The sequence below is a fragment of the Tachypleus tridentatus genome, chromosome 13 (assembly GCF_004210375.1).
Source record: "Tachypleus tridentatus isolate NWPU-2018 chromosome 13, ASM421037v1, whole genome shotgun sequence".
NCBI classification, from domain to species: domain Eukaryota; kingdom Metazoa; phylum Arthropoda; class Merostomata; order Xiphosura; family Limulidae; genus Tachypleus; species Tachypleus tridentatus.
The window spans coordinates 189,185,697-189,205,428 of record NC_134837.1 but is presented as its reverse complement, the minus strand read 5'-3'; the positions used below and the strand labels follow the sequence as shown (position 1 = coordinate 189,205,428).

Sequence of the window (19,732 nt, the reverse complement as noted above, 5' to 3'; positions counted from 1 at the left end):
TATACACCAAACTCCATAATTCATTCACACAGTGAAAATACTGACCACCCTGTCTTGACTACAAATTTCTAAGTCATCTCATCTGGATCCTCCAGTATTAAACATGTAATTAAAAAAAGTTTATCTGATGTAAATGAATTCCCAAATTTAAATTATAACACAACTTCACTACAAGTAAGTCTGTTCTAACTACCTATACAATATTGTTACATTATTCTATTCTATATTTATTTGATTGTCTCTTAATTTATTTCATACTTTTATGTTGTATTTCTATTACTTTTATACAATGTTTAAAGTTTATAATAATAAATTACCAGGTCAAATATAGCTTAATGCAGACACGATATGTATGTTCTGAAATGTCCAAGAATTAAACATTTGTTGCTGAACATACATGTCAAACATTCATTGCCCTGTTATTCAACATTAAACTTAGATTCCCATCATATGAATCTATTAAATTTTACTGTTAAAAAAAACAAACTAATGTAATTCTCACATTTGATATTTAAATCCATCAGTTGGTAAAAATATATAATTTTCCAAGTGCTATCTTAAACTATTACTAAATCCTGTTTCTAAATATTACTTAGATTTAATATGAGTGAAGCTATGAATAGTTTAGTATTAGAAACACAGCTGAAGTTAATAGTTTCTCAGTTAAAAAGTATGTTATTTTACCTGTACAAAGTCCACAATATCTTTTGCTGAATGGGAACCATGAAACTGATGTGGGATACTGTGATTATACAGTATGGTAGTTGGGTAGGATCGAATATTGTACTGTAAATACAGTTGAAATAATCATGTGAGATAAAGACTTCACATACCAAAGCTAAGCCAACTAACACCATTCATAAAAATAACAGCTTACAACAGTCATGTTGTACAAAACGATGAATGTTTCAATACTTCACCAGTTTCTTAACATTTCATTTACAAACTAATCAAAAATGCCTTCCCTCTTAACTTAGTTTTTTTGTCTAAGTTTGGTCTTGTAACACAACATACAAGAGCTAACCATAACATGGCCCTTAAAAGACACTCCTAACAATTTGCAGATGCATGAGAATGTTTAAAAAAAGCCACAAAAATATGCTTATTAACAGTACCTATGTAGGGATGGGTCTGATTTTTCATTCAAACAGTATTTTAAATATATCCTCAATAGGTTATCAGAGCTTTAAAATGTTTCCTTTTATAACAATATCAATGTAATAACAGTTACAAGTTACAGAAATGTAAAATATCATAACAGGAACATTCAAATTTCTTGTTTTTCTTTCTTCTGCTTACTTTTAACAGCTTAAAAACCAAAACAATGGTGTTAACATATTTCACTGAGGTGACATTTTCAAACAAAGTATACAAATTCATAAGTATTAACTAGTAGTAATTAAAGACCATAATTATAGAGTAAACCATGTTGTAATTATCCCTCAAAGTTTGGTTTTTTTTTTCCAAACATGTGGTGTTCCTTTAAAAAGCTTAAGTATATAGTGAAACAGGAATTACCAGCTAATAACAGAAAAACAATAAATATTACAGTTGGAACCTCATTATCTTTGAAACTTGGTTACAAATACAACCTTTCTATGTCTGTTGAAACACTGAATTGAGAAAACAAACAAACAAGTAAAGAAACTTTTCAAAACAGGAAATAAATGTAAAGATGGACAATACCAATCCTTCCTAAAACAATGCAAACAAGATAGTAGGGGTGAAGTTTGCATTATCTCTACATAATATCACAGACAAGAATTGAAATGCAGCAATACGTAACTATTCAATAATAACAGAGTTTAATTTATCCTATATTTGTTTGTTAACATTCTATAACACTAAATGCCAGTGTAAATGGTAAAGTCACAAAAAACAATTTACTCAATGCCAGTAATTTAGGATAAATGCTAAAATATCAGAATGGCTGGTATGGGTATTAACACTTTTACTAATGAAGCAGAAAACAACGTTTCAACCTTTCTACCTCATTTTCAGGTTAACAGAAAATTTGCAACTGATTACCTGACACGTCTTAGGGATAAGAGTATAATCAGGTACAGGATTGTAGAGAGAGTTGCAGTAAGATGTTGAGCTATTATTAATTACTATAGGTATAAAGGTGTTCCTTTATGGTTTAATTTTGATTTTAGTTGTTGTATAAGTCTGGCTTCTTTGATTTTGCATTTGTTTATATATTTGTTTCCCTACTTAATATCTGGGTGTTTTCTATGGTTATGTTGTGTATATCTGATCTGCAGTGTTCAAAAATGTGCAAATGTGTTTTTTGTGTTCTTTGAATCCCATATCTAGTTATACTTTCATCCCTAAGATGCATGTCTAGTAATGATCAGTTGTTGCAAACTCTCTGTTAACCTGAAGATGACCTAGGAAGGTCAAAACACTGTTCTCTGCTTTATTAGTAAAAGTATTAATACCCATACTGGCCATTCTGAGATACATTTTCATTTCAAGTATGTTTGTCACCACAAATGATACTAACCTTGGAACATAAATGGCCATGAATTGTACAATCTACAGTTCCAAAATTCACCTTTTTACTAACAAATCTTGAAGCTTTACGGAATTCTGGAAGAAGGTTCATACATGGTGGGCACCACTGAAAAGGAAACATTTTACATTAATAATTTTTTTAGTTTTAGGAGATGTGTATAAGGACATATGTACAGGGATGTAGTTATTTAAGCTAAATATTTTTATATTTAGCAAATGACTCACTACCTCAGTGTTGTTTCTGCACATTTATAAGACTGAAACTTTAAGGCATATTCAAAGGTATAATAAAACTGAACTTACTGGAGCATAGAAGTCCACAAACCAGATATCCTTACTTTGAATCACCCTGTCTGGAAAATCACTGGGGCCAAGAGTATGGACACGACTAGAAAGACTTTCTCTTGCAAACCCAGCAATATCGTGAGCTGTTGCACGACCTATCACACAAGATATAAAAATCTTTAAGGCAAGCATTAAAAAATAACGAACTTTCAAATATGCTGCTCTCATGAAAAAAAATCTACATTTCATTACATAAAAAATCTTGCAATAGCATCACCTCCACACAATTCTATTCAATTTGGCTTTCAAATATACAATATCCATACCTATAGATAATACACCACCTGTTTTATAACAATTGTTTCACATAGAAGGTGATGTCACCACCAATTACCATTAGAAAACTTTCTAATCTACAACAGTATAATGTGACTAAACTCACAACCTTAAAACCTTCTGCCAGATGTACTGTTTTATATTTCAGTATCAGGTTTTATAAAAGCTCTACAAAACTTGATCAGTTATACTGAAAGTAATGTACTGATAAATAGTTGTGTTGGAGTACAAACTAAATTCTAATAGACTTTCTACCTTTGGACTATAGGTGTACATCAAGGCTGCATTTCAGGTATTTAATCCATCTATACTTACTAGACAATTATCAGTTTTGTTTATATTATTAACAGGCATATCATAAAAATACAATTGATATATTATCCTTAGGTACATACAGCACCTCTACACCATAAAAGATAAATAAATACCCTACTTGTGTATGCTCTTAAGTCATAATTTTTAAACAAATATTAATATTTTCAGATACAGAATTTTAACCATACAAATTTAATACTAGAAAACAGCATACATACAATCTAAGTTTATTTCACAACTACACCATGGACAGTTAAATAAGTTAATGTGGAAATACACTAAATAGACGTGCAATACATGAACTTTTAAACCAGAAAAGTTATGTCTAGAGTTATGAACGTAATGTTATCAATGTATGCTATTATTATTATTTCTTCACAACCACATAGGAAAAATTATACTTAGAATTTTGTTTTGATATCAATTTTTCAAGAGAAGACAGAATTCAATACAATTTTCTTTCTAGCATACTCCTAAGCTGAGTAAAATTAAATGTCAGATTCTTAAGACATTTTCAGATGGAATGTCTTTTGTACCTACCATACTGCTCATTCCTTTTAACTCCAGCTAAGAATTGGTCTACTATGAGTAAACTAAGCTATGGTTGGAATGACACATCAGCTAGAAACTAAATAACTATTATTAAGGTTTCCTCCCTCCTACACACAGTTAGAAATATTATGAAAAAGGATTAAAAATACCATTTTTCTTGTTTGTTTTTAATTCCAGTGTTTCTTTCCAGTACACATACATGAAACTTGTTACATAATTGCAGCATTTATATAGTGATTTCTAACAAGCCAAGTAACATGTTATTCGACAAATTTTGTAAGGCATAACATACTTGTGGCATGCAGGTTTAAATTTCTTACTGATGAAAAGTTGCAAAAATCACTGTGGTTTACCTATAGGATATTATCTTCAGCAATTTGAAGGAGGGAAAAGAGCAAACAAAATCCATCTATGGTGGAAGGTAAAAGAAAAATCAATCTAGATTAAAAGTAACATTTGAAGCAACTTCTGCACCAAATGTCATTTAAATTTCAATACATTTCCTGCTTTGTGTGTATATATTGACTGTATTTAAGGGATTTTAATTTGTTTATAATTACTGGATAATTATCAATTTAGTTTCTATAACCAATATCCATATCTGAATAATAAACATTCAACAGATATTACATATTCAGCAACAGTACAGTACTAGTAAACCACCTAAAAGTTCCCTTTGTTTAAACAACTACCACTTTTATAAACCTGTAAAACACTGTTTACTTTCAAAGTTTGGTGTTTGATTATTGAACCACAATGCTTACCATGATGATATTCATAAGATCCTCCTGGCTGAAAAGCTACAAATGCAGGAAATTTGTGAATGTGAAGCCGAGAACACACAGACCAAAATGACTGACAGTTTACTCCACCTATATGGACCGAGGGTAAAAGAGCAGTTACCCGTTTAATTTCTCTATCCAAACTATCCATTTCTTCCTGGCTCTTACCAACATTGGTAAAATAAATTATCCATGGCCCATCAATTTTTTGTTGCAACGTATCAAGAACATTCTAGAAATAAAGTACAAGTTTGAGTTATACACTGAACAACTTTTTTAAAACAAAAATACACAAATATTTTCAGATGCATTCAAATAAGTATTCAAAACTATCCTTTTCTTTATACAAATGAGATGTTAATTTGTTACTTACTTAGGAATATTCAGCAGTTTTGTAGAGTAATGAAATGATGTTTCTTGTTTTTCTTCAAAAATGCATTTATAGGAATATCTTTTTTTACAATTGTAGAAAACTATTTGTTATATCTGTTGTAAAGCACAATAAACAGTACCTAATACAGATGGTAAAAGTATAAATTTGCCATGTGCTATCTCAAACTATTACTAAATCCTATTTCTAAATATTAGTGTGAATTTCATAATTAACAATTTAAGTGTTTTTTTTATATTAATAAAATGCTGAGATAAACATTCACCAAGATATTTAAAAATTCTAGTAATCTTGAGCAGCTGTTAGCCAAATGGGAAAACAGCAAATTTAAGCAAACAGAGAGTTGAATTTTTTTTAGATAGTAATTTAATTAATTAATTTGGTTACCATGAGTTCTGTATTTTGAATTTCTACAGGGTGTTCGGAAAGTCACTGTGCACTTATATATTTATTAACAGACATGTTTCAATATAGAATACAGGAGGTAAATATGAATGACCATTATAAACAATGTTGAAAGTGACCCCTGTTGGCATCAATACAGGCCTGGATCCTTCTTATATTGTTTCTAAATACCGCTATCAGTTGCTGGCTTGAAATAGACTGAATAAAATATGATTACAAAACTGCACAGTGACTTTCCAAACACCCTGTATTTCAACAAGAAACAATAAAAGAGTTTGGCAGTTGTAGGATATTAAACCAATAAAACTAAACCAATTAAAATGTTAAATAAATATCACTCCAAATTTATCTTTATTAATTTAATGGTGGACAATCAGCACTTTTGTAAATGTGTAAAAAAAAAATCTAAAAAAATTAATTGTTCATAAATGTCATAACTGTAAACAAAAGTAATTTCTAATAAGATGTATAGATTTAATAAAAATAAATCCTCATAACTTTAAAATAAGTAAATAAAATGTTTAAACATATACATTTTCAACAGAAATCTTGATATACATAATGGTCACTAATGATTATACATTATACAAATATTTGTAATTATTAAGTTAAAGCTAAACAATGGATTATTTGACCATGCTTACCACAGGGATCATACTTCAATTTTCAGTATTATATATTGTAAATATAATTATTTTCATAAACTCATGAAATATCATTCCCTATAAAGTAAAAAAAAGACTTTTCCTAAATAACATCTCCATAAACACAGCATGCATTAACTGTTACAGATATATTGCAATACTTAACTATTTTCTTGGAAAACTATGAATCTTAATGTAATAATATAGAATGTCTGCCATACAGTAGCCTTGTAAAATATTTATAGGTACCTGAAACTCTTTGTCAGTTAGTTCCTTAGGTCCAGGTAAGAGCTGGAGGACAGCATGAGCAATTTCTTTGGTTTCTTGACCTTCTAACTGATGGTACCTTTTCTTATCATTTAAATTCAAAGGGTCTTCAAACAAAAATGCACCTGGTTTCCCACCTAGTTTAATACAAAGCTTCTTCTCATTGGTGCAGTCAACCTCAGCCACATTCACCAGATTTTCCTGTAAATCAAAATATGTTGGGTGATTTTCTGTAATGAGAAATTTCATAACTGATTCAAAAATAATGATATAAATTTTAAACTACATACAGACACAAATACAAAAATACTGGCAAATGCATACATACACCCTCATAAGTTTAACAGTTTAATTTTTGTAATAAACCTGTTGCAATTATCACCATTCAACTGAATTTATGCAAAAGTTTCAGTAACTGAGCATTGAATTTAAAAAATAACTAAGAGTATTTGTTTTTAAGATACCTAAATAAAATTTCTAACAAAACAAAGATGTATTCTCATGAAGAAATTTTTCTTTACTGACTTTAGTAATTTTAAAAGTTACTATCAAGTTTACACAAAGCCAGATTCCTTTACAGTAGGTGTCTGTGGCTTGTTGGTAATGAATTCAAACAATAAAGACAGCACACAATTCACTTGTTTGAAAATAACCTATTTTACAAAAATTCTTTAGACTATTGGATAACACAGTTGAGTCTAAAACTATATATAATTCTCTTTTGTTGTCAAAAGTTCATACAGGCAGATTCAGTTACTTTGGAATCCAATTAACAAAATTTTCTATACTCTGTTTCTTAATATACAATCTGCAATAAATTCACTTACGTCACATCGTAGGTTACTATCATTGTATCCAGAACATTAAATACAACTGTCTCCTTTTTTTCAAAATCCACAGAGACAGGTTCAGTTAGTTTAGAACATCCTTTGACAAGACAAATTATTCTCCTTATCTGTGTTAAACTCGCATTAAATATTTCCCCATACGGCTAAACTAACAATTATGTAGTCTAACTTTACTTACATAACATTACAATACACGCTTAAGGCAATGAGAAAAATACAAAAGGTTCAAGTAATGCAACACCAAATTACAACAAGTGAACTTCAGACAAAATATACAACTCTTACCAAGTTATGTATCGAAGTTTATCACAACTATCATTTCTTAAATAATTAACTTTAAACATTCTTACTTTGAAAACTAAATAATCATGAAATGAACTAAATAATAATTGTTACACTAAATAGCTTTACATATCCAACAGTTACAGACTGACGTGTTGTCTACATATCTAACTTACCAACATTATAGACAATTTTTTCTTCACATCTTTGAAGATACACACTGGAATATAAACAGAAGACATTTTGTATAAAAATTTTATTTAAAACTATTTTGGGTAAAATAATTAAATAAACTGCATAGCTGCTTGGTTTGCTTTACTGCATTGCTTAAGTAAATAAAAACTATTGGATAAAATACCATGAAACTTCAGATTTAACTTCTAACCATTATTTAATTTGTGTAAATATATTTTACTATATCTATATGAATTTGCACTTTTAAATTTCAAAAACAAATTAAAGGAACTACTTTTTTAAATTAAGAATCTATTAAAATACTCACTTTTGTTGCAGTTTTTAATTACTGATGTTAATGTCCTTCTACACTCTTAAGATTTTCTATGGTATTCGGTTTATAAAACTGCAAATGTTATCTTTGTTTTGGTTTGAAAACAATGCACATAGTTTTGATGTTTTACAATCATTTGCATTCAGTAATTACTTATTTACCAGATCCAAGCTATAAACAAACTTTTTTATAAATTACTAACAAGGTTGCACTTAATATGCAATAACTTTTAAACAAGTTTCCTAATCATTTGTATACTTTTCATAAGCTTCACTTTCATTGGTTTTCATTGCTATTAAAACAGTCACTTAAGCTGATATGAACAAATGTAAACAAGACTCAACACATTAGTCTTGTCAGTAAAACAAAACTTGATTCAGTTGATCATAAAATGATTTAACTAAACCTACCTCACTTTTACATTAGACAATTAAGTTTTTGCAAAGTATCATAATTCAAATGATAAATCAAGATCTTAGAAGCTTTTAAAAAAGAAACAAAAACACCAAGACTAATTCATATTTTCTTCAAGCAACATATCACTAAGACACACTCTTATCAATTTGACTCGATTTCTTTTGATCACTCATTGAACTTGAAACATGTTTTTGCTTTTACAGTTGAAAATAATGAAAAAAAATGTTTCTTGAAAATAAAATATCAGTAATTATATCAACCATGACAACCAAGGTTGACAATTGATGATTGGCTAAAGAAAAATCAAAGCAACCCTCTTATTGAAACTACAAGGGTATGCAGGAAATCCAAAATTAACTCAACATCAAGATTTCCAATCTTATAATCATCTTCTGTATGAGATGAAATAAATACAAAGTTTTTTACAAACTAGTTTTTTACAATGCTTTTAATTCCACAATGTAATTTTGCTCTCAGCATGTACCTCACCTGTCTAGACATGAAAGAGGTGAGATTTGTTTGTTTTGTTTTCAAATTTTGTGTAAAGCGACACAAAAACTATCTGTGGTAGCCATCCCTAATTTAGCAGTGTGAGACTAGAGGAAGCACAGCTAGTCATCACTACCCACTGCCAACTCTTGGGCTACTCTTTTACCAAAGAATAGTGGGATTGAACATCACATCACTGTTGTTTCCTTCATCACAAAATAGCCTCCTTACTTGGAGGTATAGCTGAGTATTTATTAACACTTAAAAGTTTAAAAATTTAGTTTTTCCAAAAACACTGATTAAATGTAAAAAGTATCTTATAAGACTACATATAGGTTCTTCAAACATTTGTAATTTATCAAGTTAACAAGAAAACACATTGCTACAAATTGTTAACCAATTAAGCTCAACTACAAAAGCTGTTGTGCTGGCAAATACCTTTCTTAATTCTCTGTGTTAAACACAGGATCTAGAATTTATTTTAGGAGAAGTTAGTTTTTCAGTTATAAAAGTACATTAATGCTTTAATATCATTGTAGTGATAAATGACATATGGGACATTAATAATTTACTTTACCCTGACATAAGTTTTTAGTGTATTTTTATAATATTGTAATTATAAACCAATCCCTAACTAATATTAAGGAACAGTTTTAATCTCTATAGGTTTAGTCTCACAAGTAACATAACAGTTATAGAATTATTTCACATAGATGCAATGACAAAATGTACAAATAAAAGAAGGTAATAAAAGGTTTGAAAACTCAAAGTCAGATCATTATTGCAAAGTTTTCAATAATTCAGAATGACACTGTTCATAGTGTCTGCAAAGAACAAAGTTTTCTTAAGTTTTCAGCTACAAATGATTATTTTCTCTATATGGACAAATGTTTTAAAGCACCATGTAGAAATAAAGTCTGTTACTTACTTTCTTCTTGACGGCACAAAATAATCAGCCAGTAACTGCTTCGATGGGAATTTTGTTCCACCATTTCTACAAAATTTTCATTGGTCAAGTCAACTGAAGTATCAGGAATTGTCTGAAGAACATACTCAACCATAGCCTCTGCATCCCTAGCACCATTATACTTTTCCCTCTATTAAATAAGTCCATAAATATTTGAGAAAAGTTTAAGACATGAAATAATTATACAATTATATATAATTTATGCAAGAAAATCCCTTTAAAATTTGAACTTTTCAAATAATGGGCTTTAATTTTAATAATTCCACATCAATAAGAAAATGTATCTCATTCCTATTTTAATTATTCTACTTGCTAAACAGCCAGTAGTTCCTCTGTTAAACAGACAATTTTCAGATTGTTCATACATTGATTATCCAGTTAAGATAAAATTCTGAGATGCTAGAAAAACTGCTAGTCATGGACTTTAATAAGTACTTAATAACAATATTACACATACTTCAAAAACAAAAACTTATGAATGAATATATATACACACACACCTATTTCTTGTCAATGTTTACATGGGAGGAGACATACATAGTGATTTATTTGTTACAATGTTTTCATAAAAAAACATGAATTATTTTTAAAACACTGATAGGACTCCACAGTTGTCACTTAAAACATTTATTAAATGGGTTTGTTTCAATACAATAAGCATCACAACCCTTTGAATATTGGTAATCCTTTTGGGTTGTTTGAAAGTTAATAACACAGGTTTACGAAGATATTATTTGAGCATATGCTTATAAAATCCTATTTCCCATTCAGCACACTTATTTGTCAACTAATAAAAATTCCAGTTCAAATACTATCTATCAAACTCTGAGTTTTAAAAGCCTTTTGACTTCTTGCAACTAAACTGTAATAAACTGCTGTCTTCAGTTGTACAAGACCTTCTTCAGTAAGTACTCAAGCAATTAATAATTATTTATTATACATACATACAGAATATTTGTTTAACAAGTTTAGTATACAACAGTTCATCTAAACCAGTGAAAGCTGTTTGTGTCTTTTAACATATCATGTACCATTCTGAAATCTATGAAACATATTACACTCATACTGAGTCACAGATTATATTGTAACATACAATTATTTTTTCAGTAATCTGTTTTGTAGAAGTTCTTCTTTCTTGGATTTGTAAAACATAAGTTAATATAGAGTCTTAACTCAAAGTAAGTAATCACATTTTATAATATACATAACACATTCCTGTTCAATAATTTCAGTATATTATTGATCTAAACACCTGAAAGAGGACATGACAGGAGTGGTCTCATTTTATATTTGATGGCTCTGTACAGAAACAAAATTGAAGGCTATAAAAATTATAATTTGTCTTTGCAATGAGAATTTTATACTGAGTTATTTATATTTAAATTCATAGTCTTTGAAGGGTTGGAGGATATAATAGAGAAAATGAGACACCTAGAGGAAATGCATCATGTGTGTAACACTGGGAAAAATTCAAGATTTTTTAAAAATATTTTCTTGTGGAGATAAGAACTTAAAACTTGTATGTTATCAAAATATGAATTATTAGCTAAGATCTTATGCTACATCAATTAGTATAACATAAACAAAACATAGTTTAATAAAAGTTTAGAGGTAAGACAATAACTTTGTGGGTGTCACATGCAGTAAAGGATACCTGGGGTGAAAGGGTTAATAAAGATAATATAAAAAGATGTAGACTATGTCTCATGGAAAATACTTACAAAGCATTTTGTGATGAGTTTCTTAGCATGAAACACTTTGAACTTGTTATGAATATGTACAAGGTAAAAGTGTCTAGTTTTGTTCACAATTTGTTTTGTTTTTTTAACAAATATCTTAGTAGCATTTTTGATTGTTTATATTTGAATGTACAGCAATGTTCCACATCTATATTGTTTCTTTGACTCTAACAGATTTCTTTTGGTATTCATACAATTGTATGTATAATACTGATGCACCTTTCTTATGCCAAAATGTTATATGTGCTATCATAAGTATGTCTTTTGCAGCAAAATACATACCTATACAAATTTTCATTCATTCATACAGTTTTCTGAGCACAACTTCATGAACTTGGTTTTGATTCATGCAATGTGTATGTACAACATTCCTTTTAGATGTGTTTAAACATTATTTCCCCAACATTTGTAGAATATTTTTACCTTTGTAAATGTTATGAAGAAATTAACTTCCTAATGTATATAATTGGCTTCTATTTTACCTCAATTTTGACAATCAGAATAACACAAGTTTAATTTTATATAAAAGAGCAACTGTTCCTTTTATTGGTTATAAATGTGCACTAATTAGTAATAGGTTTGGGCCAGAGATCTGAAAAGAATGGAGTTGTGGGAGAAGTTACTCCAGTTGTTTGCTAAATAATATTGACATCTGAACAAATCATATAAATCGAAGGTTCTTATTTTATATTTAGCTTTTCCATATCTCAAACTTCAGTTTCTAATTCATAGCCAGTGTATCCATTATATGGAAGGTATAATAAAATGTAAGCTAAGCAATAACACAAGAAGACATTAGATATTTAGCATTCTTTCCTTTTAAAATTAAGAAATTAAAACATATAATATTAAACTTCTACTACAAGCTATGTTTCAAAGTCAATTTTATTGACATAATTAATAATAAAGTTATCTAATTAAATTTTGACAATAACTCTCCAAAATATCATGATGTGCACTTTTACCAGCTTGGAACGAAAGGGTTAAAAGTAAATTGGGACAACTGTAATTTTTCATGCACAAGATTAGCTCTTTCATTATAGGTTCAATCCCTGGGACTGACTTGTAATCACTTTGTGCTTGTTACAGTTTTCATGCTATAGCATTTAAATTAGTAAATGTCAATAAGATTTGGCATGCAAAGTAATTTTCACTTTAAAACTAAAAATACTTTTATGCATCAGAAAATATCAAATTTCACTTATAAAATCTTTATGTCCAGATGATCATCAAAGTTTTAAGAAACATTTTGTATTTTGTTTGTTATTTTCGCTTACAAATCTCTACACAGGTTCAATAGATTTGGCCAATCTTGTAACCATCACAAAAATTTGAAAATAAATACAAATTATGCTTCTTTTGTTCTAGAATATACAAATTATAACTTGAAAGATAAATGTTTAGACCAAATACCTTGAATCTCATATCATTACACATTTATATATTATTTTTATTATATTGACCTTTCAGCCAAGTCTGGCTAACAATACAGAAGTTCCAATGATGCAGCACATGTGCATTCATGTTACTATACCTAATAATATAAAACTGACCTTTCATCTGTACAAAGTGATCATGTCTTAGCTGTGGGTTTAGTAGACTAGTATTTTGTAAAATAGTCACATTTCAATTATTGCACAATAGAAGTGTATAAATTATGACTGTTTAGAAATAAGTTATTAAATGTATTTTTCTTAATATGTAGAACAGAGAATAAAAAAATAAAGCAAACAATTAACTCTTCTAATTACAACCTTTGTACTAAGTCACGGTTCAATATAGGTTGCTAAGCCTTTTAAAAGTTCTTACATGAAGATATGAATTGTTTTTAGGTTTTATATAGGAACACATACACACAGTTAAATAACCATAATAAAAAGTTATTATATCTATACTTTGCATTCCATTGTAATTTACCAAGCATATTTTAGTCTAAAAGACAAGAGCAGATTAAAGATACAACCTATCTACTTGAAATCTTGGAGTACAAGAAGCAGATAGCTTCTTTATACTAAAATGACTGAGGAAACTACTAGGGAACATTCTGAGTTATTCTACTGGTTATTCACATATCATATATTGAAATGTATATAAGGGACCATTTCCAAAAGTTGAAATAGGTAAGCAGGACAACTATGTTTGATTCAGTACAGAAGAGAAATCTCGGCAAACAAAACAGAAAGGAAGTTATTTTATATTCTAGCTTGTCAATATAAATAATTTAAGTTTCTAATTCATACAAAATTACAGACTTAATATTTTGACATAACAAACATCTAATTTGAGCCAGTGCTACATTCAACATACCATGCAAGACACATAACTTGATATTTAACTCTTTTTAATTATTTTTAAGAAATTAAATAATGTATAATATTAGAATCAGAATTATAATTATGGTTTGATACCAAACTTTGATAAATTCATGAAAGAATGGTTAAATAAAGTTTTGAATGCAAGTCAACAAGTGTAACATCTGGAAAAGGTTAATGGTCTATTTTCATCATTCCACAATAAAACATTCAAGTAAAAATCAAATATTCAAAAACATTATCAACATTAAAACAATAGATGTGAAGTAAGGATTTATTATAACTATAGACTGAATAGTTTTATTAACATGCAAATAATGTACATTTAGTCTTTGTAAGTCATAATCTAATTAAAATCCAGGATAACTATTCGTTATGATATACCACCAATAATCAAACAACGAATATGTAGTAACAATCCCCCCATTACCACAGCTTTCAAGATGTACATCAATACTCATACACCAGGGAACATTTCAAACTAGCCAACAAACCCATACAAAATACTCACACAATGCACACATTGTAGCAAATCAATGTACCTTCCTTATGGTAACTATCACCTTCAACATATATATGCAGTTACAAACTTTGTAGAACTGAAGTATTCATCATGTACTGTTTCCAGCATTTAATGTTAAACACATATTACTTTAAAATAAATGAATGGAATCTTACCCTAGGAAAAAGGAGTAAAGATGGATAAGAGTGAATTCCTTGTTTTCGACACAGACCCCAGTCTTCTTCACAATTTACAGCTCCAATTCGAATTACACCTTCCAGTTCACGAGCTAGTTCACGCCACTAACCCATAACAGAAAAACATTAATAATAAAATACACATAAAGGTATAACTAAGATGAACATTTGAGACTCCACACTTAACTGGAATTATTACCAAGATGTTTTTTTAAACAATTAAAAATATTGTGAGACATGATAATAGTGATAGTAACTGACTCTTGAGAGTGCTGCCCATTACACAATGTAACTAATACTAATATATATGCAAAATTATTAAACGTTCAAACCACTGATAACATAAAATTTCAGTTTGGTTTTGATCTTGAGCAAAGCTACACAAAGGCCAATTGCATTAGCCATTCCTAATTAAGCAATGAAAGACTAGATGGAAGGCAGCTGGTCATCACTACTCACTGGGATACTCTTTTACCAATGAATAGTGGGATTGACCATTACATTATAATGCCTTCATTACTGAAAGAGCAAGCATGTTTGATAGGATGGGTAATCAAATCCATGATTCTCAGAATGCTAGTCAAGTACACTAGCCACTTGGCCACATACTGTTCCAATAGACTCATTGCTGTATTTCTCTTATACCAAAGCTGCACTTGGTTATCTGCTGTCTCCACTGATATTAGCTGCATAAATCTGAAGACTTGTACTATCCGTATAGGTGTCTGAAGTTTCAGACCAGTAAAATAGTGAGAATTGGTTATTTTTTTTCTTTACTGACATTCAAAGAGTATATTGTTCAACATCATATGGTACTCTTTGTATTCTATGGAAGACTTTCTTTGACAGTTTACACTGCTGTGATGGTTATATTACCACAAGCTGTGCCTTCCCCTATTAGGACTAAGTAAAAAAACTTAACAAAAAGAAACTCAAAATGTTCCACCTACTGCAACATTAAAATGCAGTTTCAGAAATTTTGGGTATTACTTGACTGAAAAATATAGAAACTTCCAAAAAAGGAAATTTCTAAAAATAGAAAATATTTGATCCAAATACATCAGTTGCTCTTCCATCTCAGGTCTTCCTCTTAACATTTCACAATATTACAGAAACAATACATTTACTCTTTAACGTTAGAAACGTTTGCACATTCTGGTAGAATTATTTTCATGATTTCCATGTAATTAACCCCATACGTTTTAAAATTTCAATTTTTTTAATTTCATGGCTTGGAATCATTTTTAGCCAAAGATACAAAAATTATCAAATACTGTCACCATCCAATGGATAAATTTGGATTTTTGGCTGAACACCAGCAGTATCAGCTCAGATTTAATGAGTTAATCACCTCAACCTGGTTACATAAGTGATGAGCATATGATCAATGTAAATATATCCTCATTTTCTGACATTTTTGTGAAAACAGTCAAGTCTATATTTTTGGGTTTAGCATTATCACATTTTTTATTATGTACTAAACAGTTATAAAATGTAAGCACTCAAGTACTCATCAGTATGTCTGAGGGCTTACATTTACAATTGTTTTCAATACCTGCTGTGAGTACAGAAAAGATAGCTTATTATGTAGCTTTGTGTTTACAAATAAATGGTCTAAAATGTAATAGCGTGATCATAAAAGGGTTTGCAGTTGCACTTGTTATATCCAATAAACTTGAGGAGATACACAGGTGAATTTTCATATGCACAGTATGGGTTTAATACAGGTGCAAATGCCACAGTCATCAAATATTATAAACTAGGGGCATCATTATGGGTTTTGTTTCCCATACTTTACATGGACATAAGTGGATCTATCAGTTGCAGCATAATTCATTTATTGAACATGAAACTGATAAGTTTGCAACAAGGCGAACTATTGCAATGTTATTACTTTAAAACATGCAATTTTAAAGTAGTTTTCAAGGAATACAGATTGTACAAGACATTATTCTAGTATTGTTGTGTGCAAGTTCATCAGGACACAGTGGTAAATAATCCATGTACAAATAGATTATCAACACTTACTGGAAATATTGTTGAGCTGAAACAATTGCCAGCACAAGTGCACAGCTGCACCTGGTTGCAGTGGCACATTGTGGTCCATGGAGTAGAGATTTGCCAATATCAACCATTCATAGGGCTCCAACTTTGGGGATCATTCTATACAATATGCATCATGCACAAAATAGTGAAGCAAAAGATGTTTTTGCTTAATATCAAACTTTCCATGAGTGGAATAGATGTATATGTACATTTGCAATAAATGTTTAACTTATTATTCAATTTTGTATTCATTTGCTGGCTCCACAGGGTGCATGACGTTTCCAATACTCATGCTCCAACATTCAACCAGTCTTGCATAGTTATTAATGTGTGGGTTTTCTTATAGCAAAGCCACATTGGGCTATCTACTGAGCCCACTGAGGGGAAATGAACCCCTGATTTTAGCATTGCAAATCTGTAGACTTACCACTGTACTAGCAGGGGGTTACTAGTAATCTTTCATTAGTTGTTTGCATTTGTCATGATTAGGAAAGTAATGTTGAGACATGCAATTCATCTTTCATGGGTAGCTAGCTATAAAAATGTGCTATTTGACAACCTTCCTTGAACTAGTAGCTATATCATGGATGCAGTGCACTTTGCAAGCTAATTCTTAGTTGTGAGTAAAACTTGGTGTGAAAAGGAAGTGTCACCCTGCTGTAGTGCTATATTTATTTTCCCTTTCCTTTGCTACAGCATCCATCATGAGTTTGACAAGACAAGCTGAAAACAAACATACATTTGCATTTCTACAGGCATCAGGGTTTGATGCACAACCATTGAAAATCAATGTTCTACCAACAATTACATGTTACTTCACACTATCAGCATATAAGACTAAAATTGAAGCCATTAGCACCAGATGCTAAACCAAGGGTTCATGATGATGAAAATCCTATTGAAATAAAAATGTGTTCTCAAGACAGCTGGTATGGGTATTAAAACTACATTAATAAAAGTTTTAAAACCCATACCAGCTGTCTTGAGAATACATTTGAACCTAGTGTTGCCAAAATTGCTGATAAAGTTGCTTTTGATATAGAAAACCTATGGGAAAAAAAAAGAGATTCAATTCTGATCATTTCTCATGATAATTTGATAAGGAAAATACAAAAGTGTCATTGCAGATATCAGGCTCTGATGAAACCAGTTAAGAGAGCTGGAATATCTACCTTAGGTTCTAAATGGCAGAACTTTCTCAAAGAAACAATAAAACTGTTTGATACAGCTGCTTGCCAATGCATTTCAACATCTTGGAAATGTGATGTAGCTTACTGAGTTCCTACTTCTGGAAGAGAATTTTTAAAGACCAGCAAATACAACAAAAACTGGGCATGGGATGAGGAGATGTACTACTGACAAAAAACTGCAAAAGTACTATAAATAAAATAAAAAGTCAGAATAGGATATTGAATGATAAAGCAAGTACAAGTATACCAGAAGTGTTTCAGAACTCTTCATCACCTGAATCAAAAACAAACCTGACAATTCTATGTCAGAGATTACTTAAAACTCATCTGCTGGTAAAATAATTGAACCTACATCATATCAGACAAAAACAAGTATACATGCATGTGCTAGCAAGAATCAGTATGGTGTTTCAGATCATTCTGAAGCAGCCATCTTGATGCTGTTAGGTTAAGATCTTGAAATCATTCACAAATGAGACACCTCACATGTAATAGATAGACACAAGTTGACATGAGAAAAAAGAAGTAGAGGTGCAGGATAATGCCAAATCATTGCATTGTAATGGACTGTATTTTGACTATTCAAAAAATAAGACAAAAATAATGGTAACAAAGGGAATGACATTATCTCAAAACTAATATAGAAGAGCATATTACTTTTATTCAAGAACCACAGTCATTATACCTTTGTCACATCACTCCAGTCTTCAAGCAGTAATGGTCTTATTTCCAGAAGTGGGATTAATACTTTTAATACTGTTGGCTGTGATAGTATAGTAATAAATTGTGGGCCCAGATGTTGTGTGCTTAGATTTCTATAAAACCATCTGGGAAGGCCTATAGAATGAATGGTATTCATGCTGCATACAAATGAGCTTCTTTGGCATTTCTCTTCCAACATCTCAATGGTTGTATGTGTGTACCAGATGTATTCATGGGAGAAACTGGCAAAGTAATAGTTACTTGCAAACAGCACTATATTGTAAAGTTACCCACTGATCAACATTATTTATGGGATACTTGCAAAGCTGTTTCAAATGGGATCTGCTCAAATTTGAAAATACACCAACAAGGCACTTTAAGCCATTGATGATGGCTACCAACTGTAAACAGAATCCTACACTTGTATATCACAAATGAAAATCCTACAGAATCCATTCAGGTACTGGCTATTTTTGTTTGTAAAATACATGTTCTTAGTTGGTTTCATATTGGAATTCATTTATATGTACAGATGGTGCAAAGAATTTGTGGCAGATAAGAGTTCAAGATACCTTTTAGAATATTTGAAAGTAGTTGCTGACCTAGTAGTTCAGACAAATGGTTGCTACAATCACCCTGAAAATGTTTTAACTGCTATGCTTGTGGATGAGTGTGAACATGTAAGAAACTTATCCCTTTGAAGAATAATGGTTGCAGAACAGCAAGATGTAGTTACCCAGATATCAGATATTTTAGAATACCAAAAATGAATTTCAATGCATCTAATTATTTTGATTTAATTGTTGACTGATAAAATGATGAAAGGCTTGAAACAGTTTATCCCAACATATCTCATGCAACTAGTATATCAGGAAGAAATTACTCCAAAATTAGAATTTGATCAGTTTTTTGTCTTACTCAAGCCATAAAACAAGGAATGTAGCTTTTGCTACAGTCTGTGAATCCAAATGCTGACAGAGGTTCATTCATGCAAATTTAAGACCAAGAAAAATTATGCCTCATTTGAACACCAAGTTGG

General features: G+C 30.2%; 1 protein-coding gene across 2 annotated transcripts in view; it reads right to left on the bottom strand.

Moving 5' to 3' along the window:
- The window catches only part of LOC143240937 (dnaJ homolog subfamily C member 10-like), a 41,745-nt gene that overhangs the window by 11,778 nt on the left and 10,235 nt on the right, over positions 1-19,732 (bottom strand). For both annotated transcript variants that reach the window (XM_076484206.1, XM_076484207.1), the window contains exons 6-13: positions 14,735-14,860; positions 9,967-10,135; positions 7,801-7,844; positions 6,477-6,695; positions 4,770-5,019; positions 2,821-2,957; positions 2,507-2,623; positions 685-786 (exon numbers count right to left, since the gene is read on the bottom strand). In XM_076484206.1, coding sequence (XP_076340321.1) covers positions 685-786; positions 2,507-2,623; positions 2,821-2,957; positions 4,770-5,019; positions 6,477-6,695; positions 7,801-7,844; positions 9,967-10,135; positions 14,735-14,860 — 1,164 coding nt within the window. The remainder of the gene's footprint in view (positions 1-684; positions 787-2,506; positions 2,624-2,820; positions 2,958-4,769; positions 5,020-6,476; positions 6,696-7,800; positions 7,845-9,966; positions 10,136-14,734; positions 14,861-19,732) is intronic.